The sequence below is a fragment of the Passer domesticus genome, chromosome 4, assembly GCF_036417665.1.
Source record: "Passer domesticus isolate bPasDom1 chromosome 4, bPasDom1.hap1, whole genome shotgun sequence".
NCBI classification, from domain to species: Eukaryota; Metazoa; Chordata; class Aves; order Passeriformes; family Passeridae; genus Passer; species Passer domesticus.
Window position 1 is genome coordinate 51,734,930 of NC_087477.1, and position 14,307 is coordinate 51,749,236.

The 14,307-nt window shown below is 39.2% G+C and overlaps 1 protein-coding gene and 1 long non-coding RNA gene across 11 annotated transcripts in view; both read right to left on the bottom strand.

The window, feature by feature from the left end:
* Positions 1-2,554, bottom strand: part of LOC135299196 (uncharacterized) — a 32,652-nt gene extending 30,098 nt beyond the window's left edge. For 2 of the 5 annotated variants that reach the window (XR_010361233.1, XR_010361229.1), the window contains exon 1: positions 2,307-2,554. This is a non-coding gene — a long non-coding RNA (uncharacterized LOC135299196). The remainder of the gene's footprint in view (positions 1-2,306) is intronic. The other 3 variants (XR_010361227.1, XR_010361228.1, XR_010361230.1) reach the window with 3 other exon arrangements.
* A 2,256-nt stretch (positions 2,555-4,810) lies between these two features.
* DCTD (dCMP deaminase) overlaps positions 4,811-14,307 on the bottom strand; it is a 201,541-nt gene continuing 192,044 nt past the window's right edge. For all 6 annotated transcript variants that reach the window (XM_064417824.1, XM_064417826.1, XM_064417825.1 and 3 more), the window contains 3 exons: positions 9,364-9,480; positions 8,071-8,167; positions 4,811-6,137 (listed from right to left, as the gene is read on the bottom strand). In XM_064417824.1, coding sequence (XP_064273894.1) covers positions 6,059-6,137; positions 8,071-8,167; positions 9,364-9,480 — 293 coding nt within the window. In that variant the 3' untranslated portion in view covers positions 4,811-6,058. The remainder of the gene's footprint in view (positions 6,138-8,070; positions 8,168-9,363; positions 9,481-14,307) is intronic.

Below are 14,307 nucleotides of genomic sequence, written 5' to 3' on the forward strand. Positions count from 1 at the left end.
AAGAGAAACAGGGATTTGTGGCATATATATTCCGTAGCCACTTTGAAAACTTCAGTTTAGAACATGGTTGTCTGACATACTCAGACTCTCTACCCTCTGTGTTATTCCATTTGTTTTTCACCAAATCACAGGGAGGCTCTTTCCCCCTACCCTGTTTTCAGACAAGCTTCCTTTGGCCTTGCAGAGTCTGACAGGTAACAGACCTCTCGTGCCACCACACGCTTCTTTTCATCCCGACTTCAACAGCCCATCACAAATTTATTTTGCTGTCTGGGACTTTCTACTCTCTCTGTCCTTCCCCTCAGGGCAAGCCTCCAAGAACCGACCAACACTCTTTCACAGTGTTTCCACACCTAATTAGCGCCTGGTTTTTCTCCTCTGGAATCTAGATAAGCAATGTTACAGTAACAAGTAGATTCGCATAGACTAAAGCATGCATGGTATGGCTGTTTGTTACAGTGTGATGTCTCCAGTTGTCAAAGAAACATTTCTTCTCCATAAGATTAAAAATAAAACAAAACAAACCATAGCCAATATAATTAAGTACAGTCAGTCACCCTTGAAAAAAGAGAATACATGGAAAACAAATCCTGGCATCTAAATGTGAAGCTCTTAAGCAAAACTTGTCAGTGCTTCAAGAAATAAATATGAAAACCGTACCACAAAAACACGAGATGCATTATTAGTAGTATCTTTAATAACAGGAATAATATTAAAGTGCCATATTGTTTACAACACAAAATTAAAAATTTAATTTTAATCAGTCCTGTTTACCCAGCAACATTCTGATTAGCAGAGTTGATTGAACAGTGGAGGAAAGAAAACCCTCTCACAACAAGATATGCCACATAAAAGACTTCTGCACGAGTCAACAAGCATCAACAGCAGAGTTACACAGCCAGCTAAAGGATGTACCCAGGTCTCTGGCAAACCAAGACACAACTTGTGCCTCTGAAGCAGTGATTTGAATATATTTCCTTTCCTCTCCTTTGGTGCAGGGAGCCTTCCTGAATATTTGCATGGCAGGATTGACGTACACATTAGCTTGAAACAATAAAGGAGTGGGGAGGTACAGAACTGAGTAAGAAATCCCAGGAAACCGTTAGCAATTTCTTCTTTATTATGCATATTTTGCTGCTGGAGCACATTATGCTCACTCTGCTTAGGGCAGGGTTTTTTAAGAGCACAGTATATAATGTCAACAACTAAAAATCCAGCACATCAAGCTTGATTTTCTGTCTTTTGCCTCATATTTAGCAGGGGGAGTGCCCTGGCAGAGGCAAGATTTTCCAGCACAAATCTTGAAGCATAAAAGACAGAAGTTTGACATTCCAAACCCTACGCCTTAATTCCTCCTAAAAAGAAAAAAAAAAAAAAAAACCCTAACAGGTAGATGCACAAAACAAATGATGGCAATTCACATACTCTGTCACACATATCTATTTCCCTTTTAGGTGCTGCCCTTCCACTGCACAGCTCAGAGCAGGCAGTGCCCTTCTCGCTGGAGAATGGAATGAAGAATGAGAATGGAATTATTCGGAATGAAGGGCAGCAGCCCTCCCACCGCAATTATCTGGTGGTGCCTTCCAGGCATGGAGCTGCCCAAGGCCCCTTCCTCCTGGGACACCTCCTCAGCAGGGAAGGGCTTCAAAGCTCAGCCGCATCAGTGTCTTTGAAGCATTCAGACGACATAAATACACAGCTCCTGAGGATGAGCAGTGTTAGGAAGCAAGCTGCTGCGATTAAGCTCTTACTCCAGCAAAAAAAAAAAAAAAAATCAAATGCTGCAATCTTCCATAGCTTGATTAACCACATGCTTCATTAAAGCTTTCACTGCTGTTTAACTGAGCTGTAAATGCCAGGAAGGCAGTGGTTTCTTTGAATGAGACAGAGACAGTTCATGAATTTTTACATTTTTTCCCCTTTCCCACCCCATCCCCCCCATTTTCTTCCAACCCAAGAAAGTAAACAGGAGCATTAAGCGTAAAAGGAAGGGAACGTGGATTTAAGTTTCATGTAGGGTTTTTTAGTCAGCTCTGTCCATGCTTCTGCACTGTGCCTTACAGTAGTTCCCAAAGCTAAAACCATGTAGTAGATGCAGACTAAGCACTTGAAACAAGTTTTACCCCTCTGTTCTCAAATCAGAGAGAGTTTTACATTAGATAAACCTGGATTTTAAAGGCAAGGGAGATAAATCTGCTAAAAGAAGCTATAGTGGTACAAACGCTTTGAGCCAACACCACTGAAGAGAGAAAGAGTTGGTACCTCACAGTTTCAGCCCTCTATTATATAAATCCTTTTCTTACCTGCAACTGAGAAGAAACAGCTGCAAATAAATGGCCTTTCAGCCGTGGTCACTTCTGTACTTCATTCTTAAGTGCTCCCAGTGCAGCAGCAACCTAAACCAACCCTGCTGGATAACTAGAGCACCGCTGCCTGCTCCTTTATGAGTCTCATGCTGCTCCACAGCCATTTCCTGGCTCCCTAAAGCCCACCTGCTCCCCACAGCCCCCAGCTGCAGCTCATAAACTTATCCCAGGCACCAGGTGAGAATTAGCCCCAGCCCCCCGCAAGTTCTGCTTCAGGGCAGCAGGTGAGGCCTCTGTGCTAGCCCCACCTCACCACTTGCAGGAAGACTCCTATCACCCACCTTCAGAGAAAAAAGCCAAGGGTGGCAAGCCAGAATTTTAATTCATTTTGCTTGTTGTCAACAGCTTAAAATCCCTGCAAGATTCATTTTGTTAGCTGATGAACTACTGCAGCTTCTGCAGTTATGTACACGGAGCTTTCAGGCTGAGCTATTGCCAGAGTTATCACAGGCTATTTGAGAAATCAGAGCAACTGCGCTGGCCACAGCACACTTTTTGTAATCTTTGTGAAAATATTCCTAATATACAAAGCAATAAAATGCAGTCACTGATCAAAGCTCTAAAGATGCAGATTGTGCTTTTACGCAGTATGCCAGGCTGTGAAACCACCCTTTCTTAAATGAAATTTATGTAAATAAGACTGCCACTTCCTTGGGTTTTCTGACAAGGGAATGGTCTAATATTTATAAGGAAAATCTAGATGCTGGCAGGATTTAGATTTAACAGTTAAGGCAGCATTATATTGAACAGGATAGAATCTCAGCATTTTATTGAATGTGACTTCTTCTAGTTAATGGTACCCAGGTAACTGACAGAGTGCTCCCCAGAGTCTCCTTTCAGGTTCTGTAGCAGGTCTTTCAAGCAACCCTCCGAGGCCTGAGCCTGCAGTCAGCTCCCCTTCCCGGCAGGCTGGGGGGTGGCAGCCACAGAAGGACCCGTGCAGTTTCACGTGGGGGAACCATCCGGCTCAAAGGGCCAATGGTTCAAAGTCCAGCTGGAGCAGTGGCTGGAGGAACGAGCTGATGGCAACTTGATGAAGTCCTGCACCGGGAACAGAACAACTCCCAGCTGGCTGAGTGCCCAGTGGATGGAAGGCAGCTTGAAAGAACAGGATCCACCTGGATCCCTGCATCCACTGAGTGGATCCTGTTGCAGTGCCTGTGTCAAGGAAGAGCAGAATCAGTGGGCATCAAGAATTGGAATGGCTGACCACAGAGGCTGCAGAATCTCTGCTCCTGCAGACACCCACCTAGACAAGGCCTGAGCAACTGGATCTAACCTGTAAGTCAGTGGTACTTCAGCAAGAGGTAAGACCAAATGTCCTCTAGAAATCCTTCCACTCCAAATGGTTCTATTCATCTCAAACTTGAGCTTCAGCAGCAGAAATACATGTTATTATATTTAGCTGTTTTCTTTGTTTCCTCTAGCAAGTGCTCTTTATTTGGAAGTCAAAGCACTATCTTCTGAACCATTAAAACAAAGCAAAAAACCCTGAGATGTGTACATAATTCTGGACATAAACAAGTTTTGATCCTTACTTTGTGCAAGATTTTCTCTAAAACATTACCCTCAAACTAAGCACACAGTGTCTCAAGAATTGTAGGTATCCTTTTTCTCTTTCCATAAAGTTGCCCTGGAAATTAGAGTCCACTTACTGGCCTGAGTCAACTGCACATAACTCAGATATCTTGTATGTGCACCTCTATCAGCTCAACACCTGATCAGGAGAACTCTTAAATCCTATCCTTTTCTCCAGTACTGCTTTTTTGTTACACAACCAGGGAAGTCCTGTGGGGGGAAAAAAAGTTTATAAAAGAAAAAATACTTCCCTAAAAACATCTGGACATTGGTTCAAAAAACTTTTAAGTTTTTATGCACATTACATATTCACAGTATCCAAGGCCTAACATGAAACACTCAAATCACAATGCCATATACATTTTAAATCTGAACTTAGATTAGCAATTATATATGAAGAGAATAGCAATTTTGCAGCAAAACCCAAAAATTCTGCTTCTTCTCTCCCCTCTGTCCTACTGTCAGACATGCATAAGTCAAAATGCTTTTACTTACTAATTCAGACCAAAGAAAAAGATGTGCATAAACTGGCTTAGTGACATTTTATTAAAGTAATTTTTCAGGTTTCATGTTCTCCCCCCCCCCCCAAAATATATGTGCAAATTTCTTCTTCTGGCAGTAAGCCACAGACCAATTTTGACGTGGAAAACGGCTGTAGGAAAAAGAAACTCAGAAATTATCTTATAAATGGACACACAATACATTACAGTGATCCCTTTAGTAGTCAAATGGTTCATGAACATTATATTTTATGTAATATCACAAATGCACAAAATATGCTTTCCATATGATTGCAAAAACAGCAGCGCTCTGGAGCCAAGTGCATGACTTAATATTATAATAATGAGTCTACTTCAGTGTAGTGGATTTTAATAAGACTTTAATAATACTGGTATGAAGCCAAATTACATAATGTCCCAAAATATGAAACAAAGCTTTTGTAGAGAAAATAAAAGCTCATTGAACTATAACCACATTAAAAATAACAACAACCAAACAAAAAAACAACAAAACAACCAACCACCAATGTTATCTAAACAAAGCCATTAGGCATACTTAATTTTTAAAAATCAAATTAGAGAAAATGAACTCAAATCTATTCCCAGATCTCAAGATAAAATTAAAAAGGATATTATTTTAGGCAACATTTATGAAAATGGAGGTACTATGTCAGCACTGGGAAACAAGCTAACACCGCAATTACATCTTTTGGCACAGATATGGATATGGGTTGAGTATCTCCAATTTCTCTCAAAGGACAAAAAATGATTCAGTTACTTTACAGGTGGAGTTTAAGACTGAGCTATGTTGGATTATCTAGGAACAGCTTATACCAATAAAATTAATTTCTTTTGCACATGAAAACAAACTCAGTGTAAAAGTCCCAGAGGTAAAGCACCAAATTATTTACTCCCTCAAGCCCCTTCAGTTCTGGAGTCTTGGGGAAAACAAGGATTTGAAATCACCTGTAAAGCTCACTCAGGCATGGACAATTCTCAGAACAGCTTCCTCTCTCAACCCTCCCCAAGTATGGCAATGTCAGATAGCAATTAAAAGAAAAGTCAGCATTTCATTTGTTGGGTAACAAGCAGAATGGCACACATTCCTAAAGCTGTAAAACCTTTTAAATATTAGTGTTATGCTAGTTGGAAGATTAGCATTTGCACGGATAACATTTTTTGTTCTTTATTAGGATCAACTGTGAAGATCCACATATCCAACAGAGAGACCAACATCTATTAGCATATTCCACCTTACTACTGGTTACAAGTACTGCTGTTAAACTGAGGGTAAATCTGTGCTGACAGCCCACCAGAGCATGTGGCGATGAATACAGGAAGAATCAGAACAGTTTTCTTTACTTAGATTGTTTCATCTACATGTCTCTATTTTTTAAGCAGTTTTGATAAAGGCATCAAAAAATTTTAAGTAGATTTAGATTCCACATGACAAGATGAAGTGAGCGGGACATTTTATGCCTTGGATTTCTTATAAGTCTACTTTAGCTATAGAAACCATTAAAAAGTTGCAAGTAACTTCAAGATGAAAGGCATTAGAAGCTTTTTAGAAAAGGATAATCACACTCTTCTAAAGACTTAACGAGACATAATTCACAGAAGCTTCTGACTTGGTCTGCTGTTAATTGAATCAAAGTCGATGATGATCTTGTTACACTTTGGCTTGAATTCCCTAAAAAAAGAGAAAAATACAGATATTAGTTAGTGAGTAGTTAAAACATTTTGCTTGCTTTAGTTCCAGCTAAATTTCTGAAGGATAAAAAAATCCCAAAAAACACATCCTTGGATTCTTGTAGTTTTCTTCTCTATGGGAGCCAATTATAGTGCGCCACACTGAGAGAAACCTGGACAAGAAAGACTAAGACAAAAAGACACATGGGGTGGGTTACCCTGTACATTCTTCAGCTATTGGAATTTATAAATTACCCAGGAGTCAAAGGACTTTTACCAACTTAGCTGCAGGTGGTGGCATAATGTTACCAGGTTTGTGATTTTTGTTCATAACATATTAACATTTCAAATATTTTTAATATATATTTACAAATCTAGATAGAGGTATCTAGATATTGGCATCCAGGAAAAAAAATTTAAATCTTCTGTATATGTATGCATATAAAAAAAGATATTTGGAATACACTATGGTAATATTGATATTTTGATCAATTTTTTCCTGCCAAGTTTTAGAAAAACACTTTCAAGCTTTGTGTCAGCATAATAGAATATTTTTTGTGGAAGGGGAATAGATCACATTATGTCATACTGGGTAAAACCCAAACTAGTTAAGAGGGAATAATTTAAAAATGGTAACTTTAGAACTCTAAAATTAATACTGCCGCAAAATGTTTCCTTTTATTATCATTACAGCATCTGCTGCAGCAATTAGCAAGGAAGGTATACAGGGACTGAGCATATATTTTCCAGTCTACCAGTAAACAAAAGATTATGCAAATAGTGGATTTAGTGCCTAATTAAGCTCTGCAGTTCAGTTCAAGAGATTCATTAAGTACCACCTACATCCTCAGCAATCGATACAAGGATAAGTAACAGTCAACGCAGGAAAGCACTTGCTGCTGACCACAGAAACTCTGAATGCTTTGTTCTGAATAGCAATCTGAAATGCAAGAAACATTTCTCACCCTGGAGAAGTTACAAGATTTGACTTGCAAGAGAATGATTTATGCTTCTTAGTCAAATAGTCTTAGTAGACAGGAAATACACTGAAGGACTGAAACTGAATTTCAAGTACTGCTGTGTTTTTCCATGGATGTTTCCTAGCCCAGTAGGTATCTTTCATCCTAAAATTTTATCTGTCAGAATTGTTATGTTTGCAAATTTTTCCAAGTCTTTATATTAATACTGTAAAACTTTTTAGAGTTGCAAAGCCTCCCTGACTACATAATTAGCCTCACCCACAGCATGCTACTCCCATCAAACTCGCTGTTGAACAGATTGTCTTTAGGTATTTCTGTCAGTGTCTTTAAAAACCCCATTCTTGAAACATTTTTCAGGTTATCATTACTTCAAGGCAAATATTCCAAGTTTTATCCTTTTCTCACCTAAAAACTGACCAAAGAAGATGAACAGCTATAAGTACCAAGAATTAATTATGGGCGGCTTGTTTGACACCTTCCCAAACTGACAGTAACAACAAGATACTGAAGTTACAATAAGGATGGAGTAATCCACAAAACCACCACCAACAAAAAAAACAGTTGTTTGTTTCAGTCCAACTCATACGATCACAGGATAATCCAGGTTACACACGACTTCGGGAGATAATTTAGCCCTGCCCCAAGCAGGGTCAAGGAAGACTCTCCCGAGTACAATGTAACAAACAACCACCTCCTGGCGATTTCACTCCCATTCCAGGAACAAAATGAGTCATGGACCATTTTCTTATACAAACGTTTCAAAATTGAACTCTCACCATACACAAGGCAAAAGAATGGTGCAGCAGTCCCTCCACAGAGCAAGCCATCTACAAACACTACAGAGGAATAAAATGCTACATGACTGAAAGAAGAAAAACATTTGCCCTAAAGTTGGTCTGTTTCACATCCCCCCTTTTTTTCCATTCCAGAGTAAAAAAAAGTTAATTCTCTCACCTATATATAATACCTGCCAAATCAAACATCCGCCGTGCAGCTGTCATTTCTGTAGTGTCATGGTACTTGTCAGACATGAAAATAACTTCCTTTATGCCTAAAGAAGTCACATAGAAAAAATGTTAGAATTACACTGAAAAAAAAATAGTAATGTCTGGTGCACAAAATCAGAAGAGACAGCATTCATCCACACGGTCTACAACTCCTTGGTACACCTCCACTCACAAATGTATGCTGTGGAAAATTGCTGAATGAACTTTGCTTAAACCACTTAGAAAAGAGGAGAAATATAAAGGCTTCAAAAGAGAATTCACAAGCGTTTCATAGCTGATCAACATCTTCCTCTGTTTGCCAGACAGCATGAATATCAATACATTGCAATTTAGTGCTGACCTAAGTGCATAAGGAAAAGGATGAGTGATTACACTGAGAAAAAGCAGCCAATCTACCTTGAAGACCATTTGATTTTGATTCTGTAAGAGAATTGTATGAAGCACAAATGCAGAACATCATCATATTTCCCTATTCACCCCTCTTGATTTCAGACCATACTGAACCAAAATAAAGAAGCCTTCTGTTTGCTGCTTTCTTCCTATATTCCTGTGGCCATTAGTGGTAAGAGACACTCCCCAGAACAACAACCCATGCTGGGACTGCATGACTTTACTCAGTGAGCAAAATACATGCTACTTTAAGCAGAGATTTTTACAGAATTGAAGCCTGCTGCAGATACTGCCTAATCTCAAAAAAGGAGACACATTTAGGCCAGCACACTTGCTGCAGTGGCACAGATTTATAATAATTGTAATGAAAGACATAATTAAAGTAGGATCATAGAAATCTTATGACATTTATGAGCAAAGATATTTTAAAATCTTCGAATATCTACTATGCATCACATTCAAATTAAAATTTCATGTATATACTCCCAACAGACCTTTTGTCATGCAGAAGTTTATTTCTTTCTGCCCTACTCTATTCAATGTGCCAGAGCACAGTAAAATTGACAGTAATTATATGCAAAGCCTGTGTTGTTCTTTGGCAGCTCCTGGTCTAAGAAGTTACAAACCTAAATTAGAAGCACGTTTAGAATCACAGTAGATGCAATTAGCACTGGAAAAATTTGGCACCATTCAGATGCAAAAAACCCCCACAAGTAGCATCTTATGAGGTTGACAGTGCAATTAATTTAGATCTAACATCAGCAATTTAACATCAAATACATCTATTAGAAGACGCCAATGAGCAGGCAGCACTGCAACCCTGAAAAAGCAAGCTGGCACTACTGCTTACCTGCCTGGATGATGAGCTTTGCACATTCATTACAAGGAAATAAGGCAACATACATGCTGCAGCCTTTCACATCAGCTGAGTTTTTGTTCATGATGGCATTCAATTCGGCATGGCACACTGATTAAACAAGGGAAGAAACAATTCATAATACTGATCATTAAAATAAATTGGTCAAACTAAAATTAAAGTGCTACAATATAATTGCTCGCATTATTTTCAAAGGCAAATAGCTTGCACAGCTTATCATAAAGGGCAGAGAAAGAAATAAAAGCAGAAATACCAAGATCAATGAAGGTCAATTGTTGTGACCAGGCTGCTGATTAGTAATGATATCATTAAGTGCATTAGCACTGCCATTTGCTAACACCTATTGCAGGCAACAAAGCCGTAGGCTGTGGGCCAAGCCATTGCAACCACCCTTAGTGAAGCAATATCTCACAGCTTCACAACTCTCAGGAGTATCTAAGTGCCAGTATAAAACAGCTCATTTATGTGTTTACATGCACAGATAGGAGCAGTCTTATGGCTGTAGGAGCGCGCTGTGCGCTCTTAAAGGCAGCAGAGTCGCCAAGTAAAACCGAGCAGCTCTGTCCTCTGGGCCTCAGAATGCTCAGCACTGCTGCAGGATTCTCCCACCCCCAGAATACACAAGACACACTCGGCCATAAAAACATCCAGCTTCAATATTAAGAGCGACTTTACTGCTCATTAAAAGGTGCCAGATTTCATAAGCAGGAAAACAAAGTCCTGACTTCTCCATGGATTTGAGACAGGCCAGGTAGCAATGGACCATCCCGCCTTACTCCACCATAACACAATAGCTCCTTCAGGACAGACAGCACCAGTGTTTATGAGAACAGGCATTCTCAGATTATGGTAAAGAGCAGATTATCTAATGTTTTACCAACACACCTGAGAAGAGGGAAGTTTCTGTGTCATTCACAATCAAGCTTTGAAAAAAACATTAGTTCTGCAAGAACTTCCTGTTTACTCCTAGGAATAACAGCAAGTTGCATAATTTATATACCTACCTACTAAGAAACTGCCTGCTGCCCTGACTTCTTAAACAGATGCTGAAGTGTGGTGTGGGTTTGAGATCATTTAGAGACCTGCATGTGCAGACAGAGGTTTTCCACTGCTTGTTTTGAAGAACAGATTTTTTTTTTAAGTCATTTTCTTCTCCCTTGTGCCCATGTGAAAATTAAAACAGACCAAGTTTCATAGCACAACTTCATAGCAAACTTGGTGCTATATGCTGACCTCTGTGTGAATGATCTCACCACACAAATAACTGAGTGCACTACCTTCAACACACAGGAATCACTGCTGAATGGAAACGTTTTCCATATGCACTAAATGTCTACATGGAATTTTCTATACAACAGCTAATGCACTACAAATTTACAGCCTAACTTACAGTGCACAAACTTTCCCATGCAAGCAAGTCACAAAGGACCAAACACTTGCAAAAGAAAGCTCAGTATTGGCTTCTACCACACCCATGTTATGCTGTCCACATACCTTCTCATAACCAGTAAAGCCAGAAACCAACACAAAAACCAGGAAATTGAAAAAGAAAAAAAAACCCCAAAAAACCAACCAAGAGCCAAGAACCATCACATTAAGGCTTCTTTCATTATTTTTACTGTTTCTACTGCAAGTGTTATTGGGTCACACTGTATTTTAAATACATGCCATTAAGTGTATGAGAGATGCAGTTATATGAACCTACACATTTAGAAAATCCAGAAAGTATGTTGAACTCCAAGTACATTACTAAGTTGCACCAATCTTATAAAGCCTTCACAATAAATAGTCAGAGAATTATTTTCCTGCGGCTACAGAGGATTGGGTAAGAGAGTGATATAATTTCCACAACTGGAAATAGGGGTTATGTCAACAGGACAGAAACATCACTTTTAAGTTTCTTTGAACAATATATTTGTGTTCTAGGCAGCAGTTTAAAATATGGAAGGCATCCAAAAAGAAGGATGTTTTCAAAGGCTCCCAAAACTAGAAAAGAAACAAAACTAATGCCTTTAGTAAATATTTTTCCTTCATTAAAACTCAAGAACCTTCAGCTGTAAAACCAGACAAGTTTCATTATTAGTACTGCAACAAGTTTCCTTCCTGCACTAATGAGAGAAAAAGGTTCTTTTGGCAGACTTCTACAAACTTTCAACAACAAACCCCTTCCCAAGCAAAAACAAGATCAGCCTAAGAATAACTTATAGCAGATAATCAGCTGGAGCAAGGGAAAACCATAAATTTTGCCTCCTGACCATCTTCACACAATCTGAAGTTAAGAAAAATTACAACTATCCCATGTGGACAGAAGACACAGAGACAGCAATAAGAAACAGACAAATCATTCCAAGACAAAAAGTACTTGGGTCTACAACAAATCCAGCAGGTTTTCATTTCAAATAGAAAATTAGGTACATTTTTCATGTACCTAACCAAGTATTTCTTACTGAACTTATTGCAGAGACTGGTACAGGACCAGAACCTTGCACTGACTCCAGAAGTCATAATTTTCCATCCAGTATTACTTTTTTAGTCTACTGGGCTATTAAACACCAAACTGTTCTGTCTCAGTTACTGTGATTTGAAGGCATATTCTGGGAAACTATCATTACATATGTCTTTGTTTTATACATCTCCCTAGACATGTGCTACTTATAAAGGGTTATTATGCCAGATGGTTCTTAAGAAGGTGCTGGCATCAGACAAGTATTTTTAGGCTTTGTCCCATCACTCTTAATTCCCTCTTACTCATATTCACCTCGCTCTGACAAACAGGCATTGACCAGGTAAGATAGGTCTATTGCTCCCAGATTTTTCTTATAGATCTCCCCAGCTTTTTTGAGAGACAGAAAACAAATCCAGAAGTCCAAAATCCCTCTTGTTAATGACTAACTAGTTTATATTTGGGGTGTTATGAAGTTTTTTCTAAGCTGTTAAGAGCTCCTGCTATTAGTTACAAATTTTTCTCTGAGATAGTAAGAAGCTAACTTAAAATAACCTTTCCCAGGTCCACAGTATTCAGAACTCTGAAAACTGTATCTTTTAAGCAGACTAGTAAAACTAAGAATTTTTACAATACCCTATGAGGGGCTCGAGAGCTTTGGCTTTAAAAAAAACAATATTCACATGTAGCCAACATAGTATCAAGTCCACAACACTGGTTTCCATTCTGGAGAAGTAGCTTGAAAAGTATTCTCAAAAGGCTTCATTAGCTGAAGAAATAACCATGCAACGAGAAGTTAAGTGTGTGCTCTGACATTCCCACCACCTGCTACTAGGTTCATGAAAGGGGAAAGAAAAAGAAAAAAGCCAATGAATGACTGCTTCACTACTGGTAGTATTAATTGCTAGTGTTTCTATCTCTTCTCATTGCATGCTGGTTTGTGTTGCATAGCTGAGGTAGCACTCATCCTTAAGCTCACCTGTAAATAAGAGACCCCTGCTTACCCTATAAATGGCAATTTTTCAGGATTGAACACTTAACATGAGCATGTTCCCAGTGGGTTGCAGAGTCAGAAGTACCCTTCCCACATTCTAAACGTGTTCTGACTAGCAATTTCATGAGAACCACAAGACTAGTCAAGGTGTTTAACACTGTTTAAAGGCTTACATGCTTGATGAGGAGCATGCTAGGGACCATAACTTTAAAGACCCTTTAAAGAAGCAACCAGAGGAAGGGCTAGTGAGAACGACATTTTAGTGCTATTAATTACTAATTGAGCCAGACTAAAAATTTTGTTTTGCTGTAACTCTGACACTGAACACCTATCAAGAATCCCAGAAGATATCAAAACATTAATTTAAGGAATGGAGTCTGGAGTGACAACCACTGGGGGCAGTGGTTGATGGATCTGGAATTTGTAGAAGGACATCTGTTTTTTTCAGCCTTTTTGAAAGCATAGGGATGGTTGCTGGTCACTTCATTAAGGGCAGGCAGGACACTGATGCTGGGCTGGCACTGCCCTCAGCCCTTCCTGCTGCTCTCTCTCCCTCTGTGTGTGCTGGAGAAGAAGCTGTGGTCAGAGCACAGAGGCAAGGACAGCAGCAGGTTTGTTGGGAGGCCTAGCCTCCTCAACTGCAGTTAGAAAAACATAACCCAGCCTCATGGCTTTCTTCCACAAAAACTGGGAAGTGAAGATGGGAACCACCCAGCCCATTTATGAACATCACAAAACTTGCTGGGTCAGACCAGAGAAGGCCCTCTCAAAATGTGAGCAGCATTAGCTAACCCACCCTATTTTAGTTTCTCCCATCCTGCTCCAAGCTGGTTCTACTCCTAGCAGAACATAGAGGTGTTTCTTAGCAAGAAAGCAGAACAAGAAGAACTGGTTGTTTCTAAATCTCCAAAATTTCTACAGGTTTGATGTATGACACCAGAATTGGACAAAAATCCATGCAGGATGAGAGTGGCTGTAAGTGGAGACCATCTCCTATAGATCCCCTTCCCAGCTGAAGCCTCATCTTTGCACTGCCAATTGGAGAGAGAGCATCACACCTCCTCAGAGTGCCTTATCAAATTTTGTACTGTCAAAATAACAGCTTCTACAAAACTAACATTTGCCTGAATATTGTTGAGTGTTCATTTCTCTGAAAAATTGACAAAAAGCTCATAATCCTAACACCAGGAAATGTTGATAACAGTTTGTTTCATTTTACACAGCAGGTACTGTTCAATTAGAGCATACTTTTTGCCACAGCACATATTTTATCATATTTGAACCTGTATAAATATTTGTAAGCATACTTACTCAATATTTTCTGTATTGCTCAGAGGTTTCTAAATTTGCCAGTCATTTTAATTTAAAACCTTTAATTAGAGACTGGTTGTCAAATGGATGTTCTTAGATTACAGAGGGCATAACAGGAGCACAGCAACTAGATTTAGTGGGAAGATTGTGTTAATAGGACAAAAATGTA